The sequence below is a fragment of the Alligator sinensis genome, unplaced genomic scaffold (genome assembly GCF_000455745.1).
Source record: "Alligator sinensis unplaced genomic scaffold, ASM45574v1 scaffold871_1, whole genome shotgun sequence".
Lineage (NCBI taxonomy): Eukaryota > Metazoa > Chordata > Crocodylia > Alligatoridae > Alligator > Alligator sinensis.
The window spans coordinates 601,744-619,572 of record NW_005842746.1 but is presented as its reverse complement, the minus strand read 5'-3'; the positions used below and the strand labels follow the sequence as shown (position 1 = coordinate 619,572).

At 40.3% G+C, this 17,829-nt stretch overlaps 1 protein-coding gene across 1 annotated transcript in view; it reads right to left on the bottom strand.

Moving 5' to 3' along the window:
• TTN (titin) overlaps positions 1-17,829 on the bottom strand; it is a 276,986-nt gene that overhangs the window by 28,540 nt on the left and 230,617 nt on the right. Inside the window, 2 exon segments of the mRNA XM_025216548.1 lie at positions 102-398; positions 704-17,809. Of these exon segments, the coding sequence (XP_025072333.1) occupies positions 102-398; positions 704-17,809 (17,403 nt within the window).

Here is a 17,829-nt window from a genome sequence, read left to right as displayed (position 1 = left end):
GGGGAAAAAGACAAACATTAAAATTGTTATTTGTTAAAATAATATATCAGATGTAATGGATGTAAACATGTTAACATGTTTTTTAATGTTAGCAGGCATACCCAGTTGATCTTTAACTGTAACAGGGAGCAGGAGTTCTTTGGGATCACTTAAACCAGCTTGATTTTCTGCACATACTCTGAAGAAATAGTCAACATTTTCTTTAAGCCCATGGATAACATGGTGAGTTGTCTTTACAACAGCACATTTAACCCATTTTTGCTGTCCTTTCTCAAGAGCTTCAACGAGGTAGCTTATAATTCTGCTTCCACCATCATGTTCTGGTTTCAGCCATGAAAGAGAAACACTATCCTTAGTGACGCTTGTTACTCCAAGTTTTTCTGGTGGGCTGGGTTTTTCTAGAGAAAAAAATAGTAACAGGGTCATCAGTACAGCATACATTTTCTTTCTATTTTAGCTTACATCACTTGAATTGAGAGAACCAAATATTTTAAATGATGTGTATGTTAGAGATGCATGCAACAGTAATGTTATACAATTACAATACAATATTAAGAATGCAAACTCTTAATGGCTCTCTTTATAACCCCAGGCTTATCTTTGGTTGCATGTAAAGATTAACAATTTATAGTTAATAAAAATTATTCCAAGTAATTCATGCATGTATATTTTGTAAGCCAAGTATTTTTTAATTGAAACTCACCTGTTATTTTAACGCCTTCTTTGGTCTCAATGGGAACTCCAACACCAAATTCATTTTCTCCAGAGACTCTAAAGTAGTAAATGGCACCCTCTTGCAGATGGGTAACTTTGTAGGAAAGGCGATGACAGTTGTTGGTTATGGTGACCCAAGCTTTCTTGCTAGCTTCTCGTTTCTCAATATGGTAGTTTTTCACGGGAGCTCCACCATCATTTTCAGGAGCATCCCAAGATAACACAGCAGATTCTTTTGTTACATCTTTTACAGAAATATTAGATGGTGGGCCAGGGGAGTCAAGAACTTTGACAACTAATGTCAATGTAGCAGTGTTCAAGACATTTTGTAAAGTTAATGTATATTTTCCAGAATCATTTCTTGTTGCTTTTTCAATGGTAAGAGATGTGGAATGATCTGAAGTATCAATACTTGCTCGTGAACGAAGATCAGTATCTGGTTTACTCCACATCACATTTGGTACTGGTTTTCCTCTGAAAGGTACAGTCATTGTAAATGATCCACCTGCCTTTACAATTAAAGTCTTTCGCATTTCATTGTCAATATCAAAGGCAGGCTCTTCTTCTCTTTCCTTTGCTACTTGAGGTTCTGAGATGTCACTTGGATCACTATCACCGACTTTGTTAGTAGATCTTACTCTAAAGACATATTCAGACCCTGATGTTAGTCCAGTTACAGTGTATTCTGTGCCTTTCAGGTTTTGAATAGCAGTTGACCAGTCAGTTTCATCAGTCTTCTTGTATTCAACTATATATCCAGTAACAGGGGCACCTCCATCAAATAATGGCTTTGTCCATCCAATGGTTATATTTGATTTTGTTGAATCCACAATCTTAGGTTTAGATGGGGGGGATGGTAAGAAAACTGGATCTTCCGCTCGAATCAATGGTGAAGTTTCACTTGGAAGACTGAGACCACCAGCATTTTCAGCATAAACCCGATATTCATATTCACACCCTTCCCGAAGACCTGATGATTTCACTCTTAGATCATAAACAGGTTTTTTGTTTACACGGACCCATCTCAGACTATTTTTCTCACGTCTTTCAATTACATATCCAGAGATCTCATTACCACCATCACTATCAGGCCTTGCCCAGCACAGCGTCATAGAATCCTTCGTCACACTGGTGATTTCCAAAGATTTAGGTGGACTCGGAACTGTAAATGGATCTAGAGCCTTGACTGCAACACTCTCCATAGATTCACCAACACCATATTTGTTAACTCCCATCACTCTAAAGATGTACTCATTACCTTTAAGTAGTCTGGTCACTTTACAAGATGTTGTTCTAAGTTCTCCTTCACAAAGTGTCCATGCAAGTCTGCTGGTCTCACGTTTTTCTACGATATAATAATCAATATCTGCACCTCCATTTTCTTGGGGTGGTCCCCATGACAGGTGACACTTCTCAGCAGTGAGGCCAGTTATTTCTAATGGGCCTGCAGGTGGTCCGGGTCTATCAAGCACTTTGCAGTTAACAGCCAGTGATCTTGTTCCTGCAACATTTTGTAGTGTTAATACGTACTGACCTGAATCGCGTCGAATGCAATCTTTAACAGTTATTGTAGTAGTATTATCTGTTGAGACAACTTCAACTCTTGCTTTCTCTTCAATATCTTTGCCATCTTTTGTCCATGAAACAACTGGTAAAGGCCGTCCAGCAATATCAGCATTGATTTTAAGGACTTCTCCAGCTTTAACAACAACAACATCCCTGAATTTGACATCCATCATGATTCTTGGAGCTTCAACATCATCTTTTACAGTTACAGGCCCAGCTGATTCTGATGGCTCACTGAAGAGTCCAGCAGCATTCTTTGCAATAACACGGAATTCATATCGTTGGTCTTCTGTAAGTTCAGTCACATCAAAGAAAGTTTCTTGTATATTAGTAAAATTACACTTTAGCCAACGTCCATCTGGCAGTTCTCTGCGCTCAATAATATATCCTGTGATCTTAGCTCCACCATCATATTCTGGTTTAGCCCATTTCAGTGATACACATTTTCTGGTAATATTAGTGACTTCTGGTTGACCAGGAGGATCACATGGGTCTCTTGCAGCAACTGGCTCACAAGATTTACTGCATTTACCTATTCCAGCAAGATTTTCAGCATATACGCGATATTCATACATCAGTCCTTCTTCAATCCCGGTGACCTTCATTTGCGTGTCAGATATAAGGCTTTTGTTTACTTTTGTCCAAAGAATACTGCTTCTTTCTTTACGCTCTAAATGATATCCAAGTATTCTACTACCTCCATCATTAACTGGTTCCTGCCAGCTTACAAGCATGAAAGCTTTAGTTGCATGTGTTACTTGAGGAGTTCCTGGTGGTCCAGGTGGCTTAAATGGATACTCTGCAACAACAGAGGGAGACTCAGCATAGGTACTCTTACCATAGCGGTTTTCTGCACAAACACGGAATTGATATTCAGATCCTGTGATAAGACGAGCTACTTTAATTGATGTTCTTGCAACTGCTGCAGATACTACATCCCACGTTGTTGTGGAAGTTTCTCGTTTCTCCACAATATAATTGCTAATATGACAACCACCATCATATTCTGGAGGCTTCCAAGATATGGTTATGTTATCAGCACTAACATTATCAATATGTACAGCAGTTGGTGGTCCTGGTCTATCAAGAACAATTACAGTGATAGACTCAGTTGTTGTTCCAGCACTATTTGAAAGACATAATTCATAATTTCCAACATCTTCACGTGAAGCTTCTTTGATGAACAGTAATGTTGAAGACTTTGATGTTTGAACATTTACTCTAGTTGTCTCTCTTAAGGGTTGTCCATCTTTTTTCCAGTTAACACTTGGAAGAGGCCTTCCTCTGATTGGCACTTCAATCTTAAGATCATCTCCAGCTTTAACACTGAAAGCATTGAAAAGAAGTTCTGCAGAAGGCTTGATTTCAATATCTTTTGCAATTACTGGGACTCCCAGTTGCCTTGGATCACTTTTTCCTTTTTCATTAACAGCAATCACTCTGAAAGTGTATTCTTCTCCCATACTTAAGCCTGTTATTGTTGCTTCTAGAGTCTTAACTTGGGTACATGTGCTCCATTTTTCACTTCCTTTAGTTTGCATTTCCACTAAATAACCAGTAATTTTACTGCCGCCATCAGTCTCCGGTTTTTCCCATGTAATTGTAGCAGTGTTGCGAGTCACATCTACAAGAATTACTTTTCCAGGTGGATAAGGTGGTTCAGAAGCCTTAATTGGCTCAGCTGTTTCTGCTGGCAAGCCAACCCCATATTCATTTGCAGCCAAAACCCGGAAGTAGTAAGAACATCCTTCCTGTAGCTGATCAATCTTGAAGGCATTTTTAGTGCAGTTATTTGTAACAGTGGCATATGCTTTTCTTGTGGATTCCCGCTTTTCAACGACATAGTTTGTGATTTTAGCTCCACCATCAATAAGTGGTGGTTCCCAGGCCAGTGTTACTGAATCTTTCTTCACATCCCTGATTGTCAAATGAACAGGTGCACTTGGTGTATCAAGCACTCTGACATTAACAAAAGCTGATTTTTTACCACTGTTATTTTCTAAAGTGAGATTGTATCTTCCACTGTCAAATCTGTTTACATTATCAATGACCAGCATTGTATATGAACTAGTAACCTCAATCTGAGCTCTGTCACTAAGACTGCCTTCTGCTTTTTCCCATTTGACTTCAGGTTCTGGTCTTCCTTTGATGGTGACAAATAGACGCAATGTACCACTAGCTCGTACAGTGACAACTTTTCTGAGATCTGCATCAAGTTCAATTTCAGGAGGTTCAATTTTGTCAGCAGCAATGACTGTACCAGGTATAGTTGCAGGCTCCCCAACTCCTTCTGAGTTGATTGCACAGATGCGGAAGTTGTATTCATTGTTCTCTTTAAGATTTGTTACAGTAAACTGTTTTCCTTGTAGTCCTGTTGGTGGTGTACAAACTCTCCATTCATCAGCAGATGCTTCTTTTACTTCCACAACATACCCTTTAATAGGAGCACCGCCATCGTAAATGGGCTTGCTCCATGCAAGAGAAATGGATGACCTGGAAGTATCTGTTACTTTTGGATTATTTGGTGGGCCTGGAGGATACAATGCATCACATGCACGATAGAAAATGGATGGCTCACTGGGTTCACCTACACCAGCTGCATTTTCAGCAGAAACTCTAAATTCATAGAAATGGCCATCTGTAAGTCCAGTTACCCTGAACCGCAAATCTGTTAGTCGTTTCTTATTGCACTTAGTCCATCGGATGCCATCTTTATCTCGCTTTTCAAGTATGTAACCTTCAATTTCAGCTCCACCATTGTCTACAGGACGACCCCATGTTACAACCATAGAATCTTTTGTGATTGCTGAAACTTCAGGTGTTGAAGGAGGACCTGGAGGTTTGTAGGGATTACAAGCCATAATGGGCTCTGATTCCAGTGGTTCTCCAATTCCATATTTGTTCACAGCCATTACGCGGAAAATGTACTCATTGCCTGTAAGAAGTCTGGTTACTTTGTGGTTAAGTGCTTGCACATCAGTTGCTACTTGTGTCCATGAAAGCCTGCTTGTTTCTCTCTTCTCAATGATGTAATGGGAGATACTGGAACCACCATCATGTAAAGGTGGAGCCCATGCCAAGTAACATTTTTCTGCAGTGACACCTGTAACCTTCAGAGGACCTTCTGGAGGTCCTGGTCTATCAAGTACTTTCACAGTAATTGGTATAGATATTGTACCACCTACATTGCTGAGATTAAGTGAATAGCGACCACCATCAATTCTTACACAGTCTTTGACAGTGAGAGTTGTTCTTTGTATGCTAGATTTAATTTCCATTCTTGCAGTTGCTTCTTCAAGGTCTTTTCCATCTTTTGACCATGTAATGTCAGGAATTGGTTTACCATGGATGTCAGCTTCAAGAGCAAAGGTTTCTCCAGCATGAACAACAATGACATCTTTATATTTTGGATCCAGTGAAGCTTTTGGTGCTTCAATTTCATCTCTAGCAGTAATTGGCCCAGTGCTTTCAGATGGTTCACTGAAACTACCAGCTGCATTTCTTGCAATTACTCTAAATTCATATCTTTGATCTTCAACAAGGCCAGTTACTGTAAATTCTGTTTCTAATACATTTGTAAAGCTGGCTTTCATCCAACGACCATCAGGCAGTTCCTTCTTCTCTACAAGATATCCAGTTATTTTGCTACCACCATCATACTCAGGTTTTTTCCACTTTAGTGTGACATAATTTCTTGTAATAACAATGGCCTCTGGACGACCAGGTGGGTCACATGGATCCCGGGCAACATACAGTTCTGACACTTTGCTAACTTTACCTATGCCAACAATGTTTTCGGCAGAAACTCTAAACTCATATTCAAGACCTTCTTCAAGGCCATCTGTTTTAAATTTGGTATCTGGAATGAGAGATTTGTTCAATTTTGTCCAAAGAATGCTGTTTTTATCTTTACGTTCAAGATGGTAGCCAAGAACCCTGCTTCCTCCATCATTGACTGGTTCATTCCACTGCACAATCATATGGTCCTTAGAAGTTGCTGTTACAAATGGAGTTCCAGGTGGCCCAGGTACCTTGTAAGGGTACTGCACAACCACTAGTTTAGAATCCAAAGGAGCACTTCTTCCATATCTGTTTTCAGCAGAAATTCTGAACTGGTATTCAGAACCTGTTTTAAGTTTTGATGCTTTGATTGTTGTTCTTGCAACTGTTGCTGATACAATGTTCCAGGTAGTGGTGGTTGTGTCACGTTTCTCTACTACATAGTTGGTTATCTGGCAGCCACCAGTATAATCTGGTGCATCCCATGATAAAACAACGAAGTCTGAGCTAACTTCATCAAAGCGGACAGGTCCTCGTGGTGGGCTAGGCTTTTCCAATACAACTATGCTCAAGTGTTCTGTGGCTGTGCCTGCTGTGTTTGATGCTGTTACTGTATATTTGCCAAAGTCATCCTTGTTGCTTTCTTTAATATGTAAGATAGTTGATGTTGGTGTGTCCTGAACATTTAACCTGGTTGTCTGTTTAAGTGGCTGCTCATCCTTCTTCCAAGTAATAGTAGGTTTGGGTCGGCCAATAAATGGTACTTCTATCTTAAGATCTTCTCCAGCTTGGACATTATATGTATTAAACATCAGTTTGAAACTTGGTTCAATTGTCAAATCTTTAGCTATCACAGGAACTGCAAGTGCTCTGGGATCACTCTTGCCTTTTTCATTGTATGCCATCACGTGGAACTGATATTCCTGTCCTGGACTCAAACCAGTCACAAGTACATTACACACTTTGGTCTCAGCAACACCACTCCATTTTTCTATTCCTTTAGGCTGCATTTCAACTATGTAACCCAAAATCCTGCTACCTCCATCATGTTCAGGTTTTTCCCAGATAAGTGATACGCTTGTCTGAGTCACGTCACTGAGCGTTACTTTCCCAGGAGGCAAAGGCGGTTCTGAAGCTTTCACTGCATCCACAGTTTCAACTGGAACACCAATTCCAAATTCATTTTCAGCCATAACTCTGAAGTAATAGATTCCTCCTTCTATAAGATTTTCAACTTTAAAGCTTGTTTTGCCGCATTTAGCAGTCACATTTGCAAATGCCTTTCTGGTTGACTCACGTTTGTCTATCACATAATTCTTTATCTTTGCGCCACCATCATTAATGGGTGGTTCCCAAGATAGTACTGCAGAATTTTTCTTTACATCTTTTACAACTAAATTTTGTGGTGGTCCTGGTGTGTCAAGCACTTTTACAGTAACAAATGCAGACTTAGAGCCACCACTGTTCTCCAATTTCAGAATGTACTTTCCAGCATCATTTCTGTCACAGTTATCTATTGATAGCTGTGTGTAGTTTATGCCTTTATCAATTTGAACCTTATCTGTAAATTCACCTTCTTCTCGGGACCAGGTTATTTCAGGTGTTGGACGCCCTCTGAATAGTATGTGAATCCTAGCAGATCCTCCAGCTCTAACCACTATTCCTTTCCTAAGTTCTGAATCAATAGTAAGTTCAGGAGCTTCTACTTTGTCTTCTGGTTTAACAGTACCTGGAATTGATGCAGCTTCTCCAACACCAATTTTATTGAGGGCACATACCCTTATTTTGTATTCCTGATGTTCAATAAGTTTTCCAATTTCAAATCGAGTGATACGCAGCCCTGTCTGTGGAGTGACTAGTGCCCATTCCTCTTCATCTGCTTTACAGATCTCCACAATGTATCCCAGGATTTCACTACCACCATCATAAATGGGCTTACCCCAACCAACTGTAATTGAATTTTTAGTGGTATCCAGAACATGAGCATTAGTAGGTGGACCAGGTTTGAACACAGGATCACAAGCTTTGAAATAAGGAGAAATCTGGCTTGGTTCACCAACTCCAGCAGCATTTTCAGCAGATACTTGGAATTCATACTCATGGTCTTCTGTTAGCCCAGTGACCCTTAATCTCAAATCTGTAATTTGGCGTTTATTGCATTTTATCCATCTGATGCCAGCTCTATCTCTCTTTTCTATGATGTAGCCAATAATTTCACTGCCTCCATCACTATCTGGACGGCTCCAGCAGACAGTCATAGAATCCTTTGTGATGTTAGTAATTTCTAGAGCTTTTGGTGGACCAGGTACCACATATGGATTTTTTATCAGCACTGGAACAGACTCTAGAGGCTCACCAACACCATATTTGTTAACTGCCATTACACGGAAAATATACTCATTTCCTTCCAAGAGTTTTGTTACTTTTAGCATTGTTGCTACAACATCTGAAGCAACAACAGTCCAAGCAAGACGGCTAGTTTCTCTCTTCTCTACGATGTAGTGAGAAATGTCACTGCCACCATCATGGAGTGGTGGAGACCATGCCAATGAACATTTCTCTGATGTAACTCCAGTAACTTGAATTGGGCCTTCTGGGGGTCCTGGTCTGTCCAGCACTTTTACAATTACTGGTACTCTCTTTGTTCCTGCAATGTTAGAGGCTTCTAAGATATACTGTCCACCATCAACTCTAATAGCATCTTTTACAACAACTAATGCCTTGAAATCGGTGTTCTTTATCTCACATCTAGCTGTTTCTTCAAGCTCTTTATCACCTTTATACCATTTAATGGTTGGTAGTGGCTTTCCATGAACATCAGCCTCAAGTCTGAACGTCTCTCCAGCATTTACAACTATTGCCTCTTTGTATTTTGGATCCATTGAGATTCTTGGAAGTTCAACTTCATCCTTTGCTGTTATTGATCCTGTGCTGTCAGAGGGTTTGCTAATTGCACCTGCAGCATTCTTTGCAATTACTCTAAATTCATATCTTTGGTCTTCAGTTAGTCCTGTCACAGTGAACTGAGTTTCAATAATATTTGTGAAACTAGCTTTCATCCAGCGACCTTCAGGTAAGTCACGTTTCTCTACAATATAACCAGTAATCTTGCTACCGCCATCATATTCTGGTTTGGTCCACTGTAGAGTAATTGAACTTCTTTTAACAATTATGGGTTCTGGGCATCCTGGGGGATCACAGGGGTCTCGGGCAAAATAGCACTCTGAAACTTTGCTTGCTTTGCCTACACCAACAATATTCTCTGCAGAAACCCTGAATTCATATTCAATGCCTTCTTCAAGGTTAGTTGTCTTAAAATGTGTGTCCTGAATAATAGTCTTGTTTACTTTTGTCCATAAAATGCTGTTTTTCTCCTTTCTTTCAAGATGATAACCTAAAACTTTACTACCACCATCATTAATTGGTTCATGCCACTGTACAACCATAGAGTCTTTTGTAATGCCTGTTACAAATGGTGTGCCTGGAGGACCTGGCTCTTTATAGGGGTATTGAGCTACAACTGGTTCAGATTCCAAGGCAAAGCTCTGTCCATACCTGTTTTCAGCAAATATTCTAAACTGATACTCTGAACCAGTTTTCAGTCTAGTCACCTTTAAGGTAGTTCTTGCAATAGTAGTTGAAACAGTTTCCCACACTGTAGTTGTTGTATCTCTCTTATGAACAATATAGTTTGTGATTTGGCAGCCGCCTGTGTATAATGGAGGATTCCATGATAATGTAATGCTTTCAGCACTTATTTCATCAAACTTTACAGGGCCCCTTGGAGGATCAGGCTTGTCAAGTGTTATAATTTCAACAGTTGCCGACTTTTGTCCAATTACATTAGCAACTTTGATTTCATATGTGCCACTGTCATCTTTGTTAATTTCTTTAATATTTAGGACAGTGAGATCAGGCAAATCACTAACATTAACTCGTGTTGTCTGCTTTAACGGTTGGCCATCTTTTGTCCAAGTAACAGTTGGCTTAGGTCGACCAGAAATTGGCACTTCTACTTTAAGATCTTGTCCTGCCTGAATACTGTAACTGTGGAAGGCAGGTTTTACATCTGGCTCAATAACCAAGTCTTTGGCAGTCACTGGAACTGCAAGAGATCTTGGATCACTCCTGCCCTTTTCATTTACAGCCATTACTCTAAATAGATATTCTTCTCCTTGTGTTAGGTTAGTAATATGTGCTTCAAGAGCTTTTACACGTGCACATTCTGACCATTTTTCACTGCCCTTAACTTGCATTTCCACAATATATTGTATGATTTTGCTACCACCGTCATGTTCAGGTTTTGCCCAGCTTAGAGATACACTATTTCTTGTGACATCATCCACTGTTATTTTTCCTGGAGGTTGTGGGACCTCAGAAACTTTAACAGGATCAGTGGTTTCAGCAGGGAGGCCAATTCCAAATTCATTCTCAGCAGAGATTCTAAAATAGTAATTGCAGCCTTCTTGAAGTTGGTCTATTTTCCATGAAGTCTTGTGACAGTTAGTTACCACAGCTGCATAGGCCTTTCTTGTTGTTTCACGCTTTTCAATAATATAATTCTTTATTTTGGCTCCCCCATCCAATAGAGGTGGTTCCCATGAAAGTGAAACAGAGTCTTTGGTGATCTCCTTGATTTTCAGATTAACAGGTGGACTTGGGGTATCCAGGACTCTTACACTGACAAAAGCAGACTTTGTTCCACTGCTGTTTTCCAAAGTAAGCGTGTATTTTCCAGTGTCAAATCTGTTCACATTGTCAAGAACAAGAGACGTAAAGCTGCTAGTGAAGTCAATAATAGCTGTCTCTCTGATCTCACCATCCATCTTACCCCATTTCACCTCAGGTGTTGGACGCCCTCTAATGGGAACAAATAATCTTAAGGAACCCCCTGCCCTTACATTTATAATTTTCCTTAAGTCTAGGTCAAGATCAAGGTCTGGTGCCTCCAACTTTTCTTCAACAATAACAGAACCAGGAACATCAGCATGCTCTCCAACTCCTACTTTGTTAACAGCACAGATACGGAACTTGTATTCATGTTTTTCCAATAAGTTTTCTACTTCCATATTTGTTTTCTTGATTCCAGTTGGTGGAGTACAAATTGCCCACTCGCCAACACTTACATCACATTTTTCAACAATGTATCCCTGGATTTCAGAACCACCATCATAGATTGGTTTGCCCCATGATAGGAAAACAGAAGATCTTGTAACATCTACTACTCTTGGATTATTAGGTGGACCTGGTTTGTAAACAGGATCAGAAGCCCTGTAGTAAGTAGAAGGTGGGCTTGGTTCACTAAGACCAGCAGCATTCTCAGCTGAAACTCTATACTCATAATCATGATTTTCGATAAGTCCAGTCACTCTGTATCTCAGTTCACCAATCAACCGCTTGTTACATCTGGTCCAACGAATGCCTTCCTTATCTCGTTTTTCAAGAACATAGCCCAGAATTTCACTACCACCATCTGAGGATGGTCTTTCCCAAACGACAATCATTGAATCCTTAGTAATGGCTGATACTTCTGGGGCCTTTGGTGGTAGTGGTACTACAAATGGGTTCTTTGCAAATACTGGTTCAGATTCAAGAGGTTCACCAACACCATATTTGTTTACAGCCATGATACGGAAGACATATTCATTTCCTTCCAAAAGTTTGGTAACTTTGCAACTAAGAGTTTGCACATTGGAGTCAACTACAGTCCAAACTAAGCGACTGGTTTCTCTTCTTTCGACAATATAGTGTGAAATATCACTGCCACCATCCTGTAGTGGAGGCTTCCATGACAACATGCATTTTTCTGCAGTAACTCCTGTTATATTAACAGGTCCTTCTGGTGGCCCAGGTCTGTCAAGAACTTTGACATGAATAGAAACTGATTTTTCACCTGCAACATTCTTTGCCAGCAATACATACTGACCACTATCAACACGTATAGCTTCTTTTACACTGAGGCTTGTTGCAAAATCAGTACTTTTTATTTCCAAACGTGCTGTGTTTGCCAGCTCATGATCACCTTTAAACCACTGAATTGAAGGTAATGGTTTCCCATAAACATCAGCATCAATCTTGAAAGATTCATCAGCATTTACTATAATAGCTTCTTTATATTTTGGGTCCATACTTATACGAGGTGGTTCTACTTCATCTCTGGCTGTAATTGCCCCAGAGCTTTCAGATGGTTCACTGAAAACACCTGCAGCATTTCGTGCTATGACCCGGAACTCATACCTCTGATTCTCAACTAGGCCAGTTACTGCAAATTGGGTCTCAATGACATTTGTGAAGCTTGCTTTCATCCAGCGGCCATCTGGCAATTCTTTCTTTTCAACAATGTAACCTGTGATTTTGCTTCCACCATCATATTCAGGTTTTTTCCATTGAAGAGTTACTGAGTTCCTTGTGACTATTATAGGTTCTGGACGACCTGGAGGATCACAAGGATCATATGCTTTATAGCATTCAGAAGCTTTACTTGCCTTTCCAATTCCAACTATATTTTCTGCAAAAACTCTGAACTCATATTCCAGGCCCTCTTCAAGGCCAGTTGTCTTAAATTTTGTGTCAGGAATAGCTGATTTGTTCAGTTTTACCCAGAGGATACTATTTTTTTCTTTGCGTTCCAAATGGTATCCAATGATCTTGCTACCACCATCGTTGACTGGTTCATTCCACTGTACCACCATGCTGTCTTTTCCAACAGCTGATACAAAAGGTGTGCCAGGTGGACCAGGAACTTTGAATGGATATTGGGCTACAACAGGCTCTGATGTGAGATAGAGACTCTTTCCATATCTGTTCTCAGCTGCAATTCTGAATTGATATTCACATCCAGTCTTTAATCGGCATGCTTTTATGGTTGTTCTTGCAACAGTAGCTGACACCATCTGCCAGACAGTAGTGGAAGTATCCCGTTTTTCTACGATATAATTATTGATAGAGCTGCCACCATCATATTTTGGTGGTTCCCAGGATATGGTAATACTATCTGCTGTTACCTCATCTACCTTTACTGGTCCACCAGGAGGTCCTGGTTTATCAAGGACAACAATATTAAGGGTTTCAGTGGCTTCACCTGCAGAGTTTGTAAGTTTTACCAAATATGCTCCCACATCTTCTTTGCAGGCTTCTTTTATTGTTAACAGTGTGTTGTTTTCTGTGCTTTCTGCATTAACTCTAGTAGTCTGCCTTAACGGTATACCATCCTTAAACCATGATACAACTGGTTTGGGCCGACCAACAAATGGGACATCAACCTTTAGGTCCTCGCCTGCTAGAACACTGAAAGTGGTAAACAGCAGTTTGAAAGCTGGTGCAATCACAAGATCTTTTGCAACAACTGGTATACCGAGTTGCCGAGGATCACTGATACCTTTCTCATTCTGAGCTGAAACACGGAAAGAATATTCTTCACCTTGGATCAGTCCAGTTATAGTGGCTTCAGTAACTTTTACAGTAGCACAAGTTGACCACTTTTCACTGCCTTTGCTTTGCATTTCTACAATGTAGCCCAGAATCCTGCTACCACCGTCATGCTCAGGTTTTTCCCAAGATAAGGATACACTATTTCGTGTCACATCCAACAAAGTTATTTTCCCTGGGGGAAGTGGCCTTTCTGAAACTCTGACTGATTCTGAAGTTTCAACTGGAAGGCCTATTCCATACTCATTTTCAGCTAGGACTCTGAAATAATAGTTGCAGCCTTCCTGCAGTGAGTCTACTTTCCAGCTGGTCTTGTGGCAATTGGCAATAACAGTGGAATAAGCTTTTCTTGTTGATTCACGCTTTTCAACAATATAATTGTTTATTTTAGAACCACCATCTATGAGGGGAGGCTCCCAGGTGAGTGTAACAGATGCTTTTGTCACTTCTTTTATTTTCAAATTTTGAGGAGCTCCTGGTGTATCAAGAACTCTGACATTTACAAATGCTGATTTACTTCCTGAACTGTTTTCTATAGTCAATATATACTTGCCGCTATCAAATCTATTTACGTTGCCCATAATAAGCAGGGTATAAGAACTTGTTGATTCAATAGAAGCTCTATCTAAAGACTCTCCATGTTCTCTTGTCCATTTTACCTCAGGTGTTGGCCTTCCTTTAATTGGGACAAACAGTCTTAAAGTACAGCAGGCTCTAATAGTGACAACTTTACGTAGTTCTGCATCAAGCTCAATCTCTGGAGGTAGCATTCTTTCTTCAGCTTTTGGTGTTCCAGGAACAAGGGCTGGTTCTCCAATACCTTCAGAGTTCATGGCATATATTCGGATTTTATATTCCTGGTTTTCTTTGAGATTTGTGATGGTAAAGGAAGTAGCTTTCAATCCTGTTGGTGGAGTTACTATTTTCCATTCATCCTCTTCAGGCAGTGCTATCTCAACCATGTAACCAGTGATTTCTGAGCCACCATCATATATTGGTTTATTCCAAGCTATTGTAATTGAAGACTTACTGCTGTCCAAGACACGAGGATTACCTGGTGGACCAGGCTTAAACACAGTATCACAGGCTTTGTAGAATTGACTGGTTGGACTTGGTTCGCTAACTCCAGCAGCATTTTCAGCCATTATTCTGTATTCATACTCATGACCCTCTGTCAGTCCAGATACTTTGTAACGTAAATCTGTAACAACTCGTTTGTTGCATTTTACCCAACGTAATCCGGCTCTATCCCGACGTTCTACAATGTAATTGGTTATTGGGCTTCCACCGTCAGAATCAGGATGTCCCCAGCAGACAATCATAGAATCTTTTGTAACTGCTGTAACTTCAGGTGTTTTGGGCGGATCAGGTGGCACATATGGATTTACTGCAAGAACAGGCTGTGATTCCAGGACCTCACCAACTCCATATTTGTTAACAGCCATAACACGGAAAACATATTCATTGCCTTTCAAAAGCTTAGTGACTTTCAGTTTAGTTACTGGAACTTCTGAAGCTACATTTGTCCATGCCAATCTACTAGTTTCACGTTTTTCAACCACATAGTGGTCAATCTTTGCACCTCCATCATCCAATGGTGGTAACCATGACAGTACACATTTTTCTTCTGTAACTTCAGTTACGGCTAAAGGACCCTCTGGTGGACCAGGTCTATCAAGAACTTTAACCTGAAATATATGCTTTGCAAAGCCACCAGGGTTAGAAGCAGTAAGTATATATGCCCCACCATCTTTTCTCACAGAATCTTTGTTGATGAGGACAGTAGAGAAATCCGCAATTTTTATTTCTAATTTTGCTGTGTCTTCAAGCTCTTTTTCATCTTTTGTCCATGTCAGAGTAGGTGGAGGACGGCCTGAAACATCAGCCTCAAGCCTGAAAACTTCACCTGCTTTTAGTACTATGGTATCCTTGTATCTAGCATCCACCATTATTTTTGGTGCTTCAATATCATCTCTGCATGTTATTGCATCTGATTGCTCAGACGGCTGACTGACTGCACCAGCAGCATTTCTGGCAATCACACGGAATTCATAAGCAGCATCCTCTGTCAGACCACTTACAGTGAACTCAGTCTCCAGTATATTGCCAAAGTTAGCTTTTAGCCAACGACCATTAGGAAGGTCTCTCTTTTCAACGGTATAACCAGTTATCTTGAAACCCCCATTATATTCTGGTTTAGTCCACTTCAGTGTTACTGCATGTCTTGTAATGTTGAGTGGTATGGGCTTACCAGGTGGATCTATTGGGTCCAGAGCAAACATAGGCTCAGATGGCTTGCTTGGTTTACTTTTGCCAGCCATATTTTCTGCTATAACACGGAATTCATATGCAAGTCCATCAGTAAGTCCAGTAGATTTAAAGATATTGCCTGACACCAAGACTTTGCTTACTGTTTGCCATAGAATGCTATTTCTTTCTTTTCTTTCAACATGATAGCCAAGAATTGGGCTTCCACCATCAGTAACAGGCTCATTCCAGCTAATAGTCATTGATTCTTTTGTAACTGCAATCACTTGAGGAGTACCTGGAGGCCCAGGAACTTTAAATGGATAATTAGCAACTACAGACTCTGAAGTGATGGCTGGACCTGTTCCATATCTGTTTTGAGCTTTAACACGGAACTGATATTCAACTCCGGTAGTAAGACGAGCAGCTTTGAACACAGTACGTATAACAGTAGTTGCTAATTCAGTCCATGTAGTACTATCAGTTTGACGCATTTCAACAACATAGTTACTTATTGGCACCCCTCCATCATTTTGAGGAGGTTCCCATGAGAAAGTTACAAAGTCAGATGAAATTTCATCAAATTTGATTGGTCCAGTAGGAGGCCCAGGAATATCGTGAACCTGGACACTTATAACTTCACTAACTTCTCCAACAATATTTTTAGCTGACAGAGGGTATCGACCACTGTCATTTCGTGTGCACTCATTGATGTTTAGTATAGTTGCAGTTGCAGTATTTTCATAGTTTACCCTTTGAGTTTGTTTAAGCAGCTGGTCTTCCTTTTTCCAAGTCACAGTTGGCCTTGGACGACCAAGGACAGGGATCTCAATTTTGATATTGTCACCAGCTTTGGCAATGACAGTTTTCTGGTAAATACCACGGAGGTCAAATTCAGGAAGCATCATCTGTTCTTTGACAACCACTGGTCTGCTCTCTCTTGGATCACTTCTTCCTGCACTATTAACTGCCATCACCTGGAAAGTATATTCTTCATTTTCAGTTAAATTCCTCACTACACATTCTAACGTTTTTACAGTTGTGATATGTGTCCATTGAGTGGAGCCTTTTTTCTGTGCTTCAATTACGTAACCAGTGATCTTACAACCACCGTCATGTTCTGGCTTTGGCCAAGCAAGGCTAACAGAGTTTCTTGTTGTGTCCATAATATTAAGGCTCTCAGGTGGTGATGGTGCCTCAGAGGCTCTTACAGGTTCTGCAGTTTCAGCTGGTTCACCAATCCCAAACTCATTCTCAGCCAGCACTCTGAAATAATATTCACATCCCTCAGCCAAATTAGGAATTCGAAGAGAACATTTCTGGCAGTTGGTTGTGACTGTTGAATATGCCTTCCGAGTTGATTCACGTTTTTCAACTATATAATTTGTTATGCGTGAGCCACCATCTAAGAGAGGCATATCCCATTGTAGGGTGATGCTATCTTTAGCTATTTCTCGAGGTTTAAGATTTATTGGTGGGCCTGGTGTATCCAAGACTTTTACATTTACAAAGCCAGATTTCTTGCCAGCAGCATTTTCAAGAGTCATTACATATTTTCCTGCATCATACCGATTACACTCTGTGATAATGAGGAGTGTGAAAGAGTCTGTGTTTTCAATGCTGGCACGTCCTCTCAGTGAGATGTCATCTTTTGTCCATGTAACTTCAGGAGTTGGCCGACCTTTAATTGGCACAAATATACGAATGCTCAGTCCAGCTCTAACTACAAGTGTTCTTCTCAGCTCAGCATCTAATTCAAAGTCTGGTATTTCTTCACGGTCTTTGATTTCAATGCTTGGAATTATTGCTGGTTCACCAGCACCTGCAGCATTGAGAGCAGTGATTCTAAAATTGTATTTGGCTCCTGGCTGGAGATTGGCTACAACAAATTCAGTGATTCTTAGAGCTGTCCCTGTTGTGTCTTTTACCCAAGCTTCTTCTCCTTCCTTTTGATGCTCTACTATATAACCAATGATGTCGAGTCCACCATCGTAATGAGGCTTGCCCCATGTTAAAGTAGCAGTTGTCTTTGTAGTATCTATCACTCTTGGGTTTGCAGGTGGGCCTGGTGGATCTAATGTAAAAAGATAAATA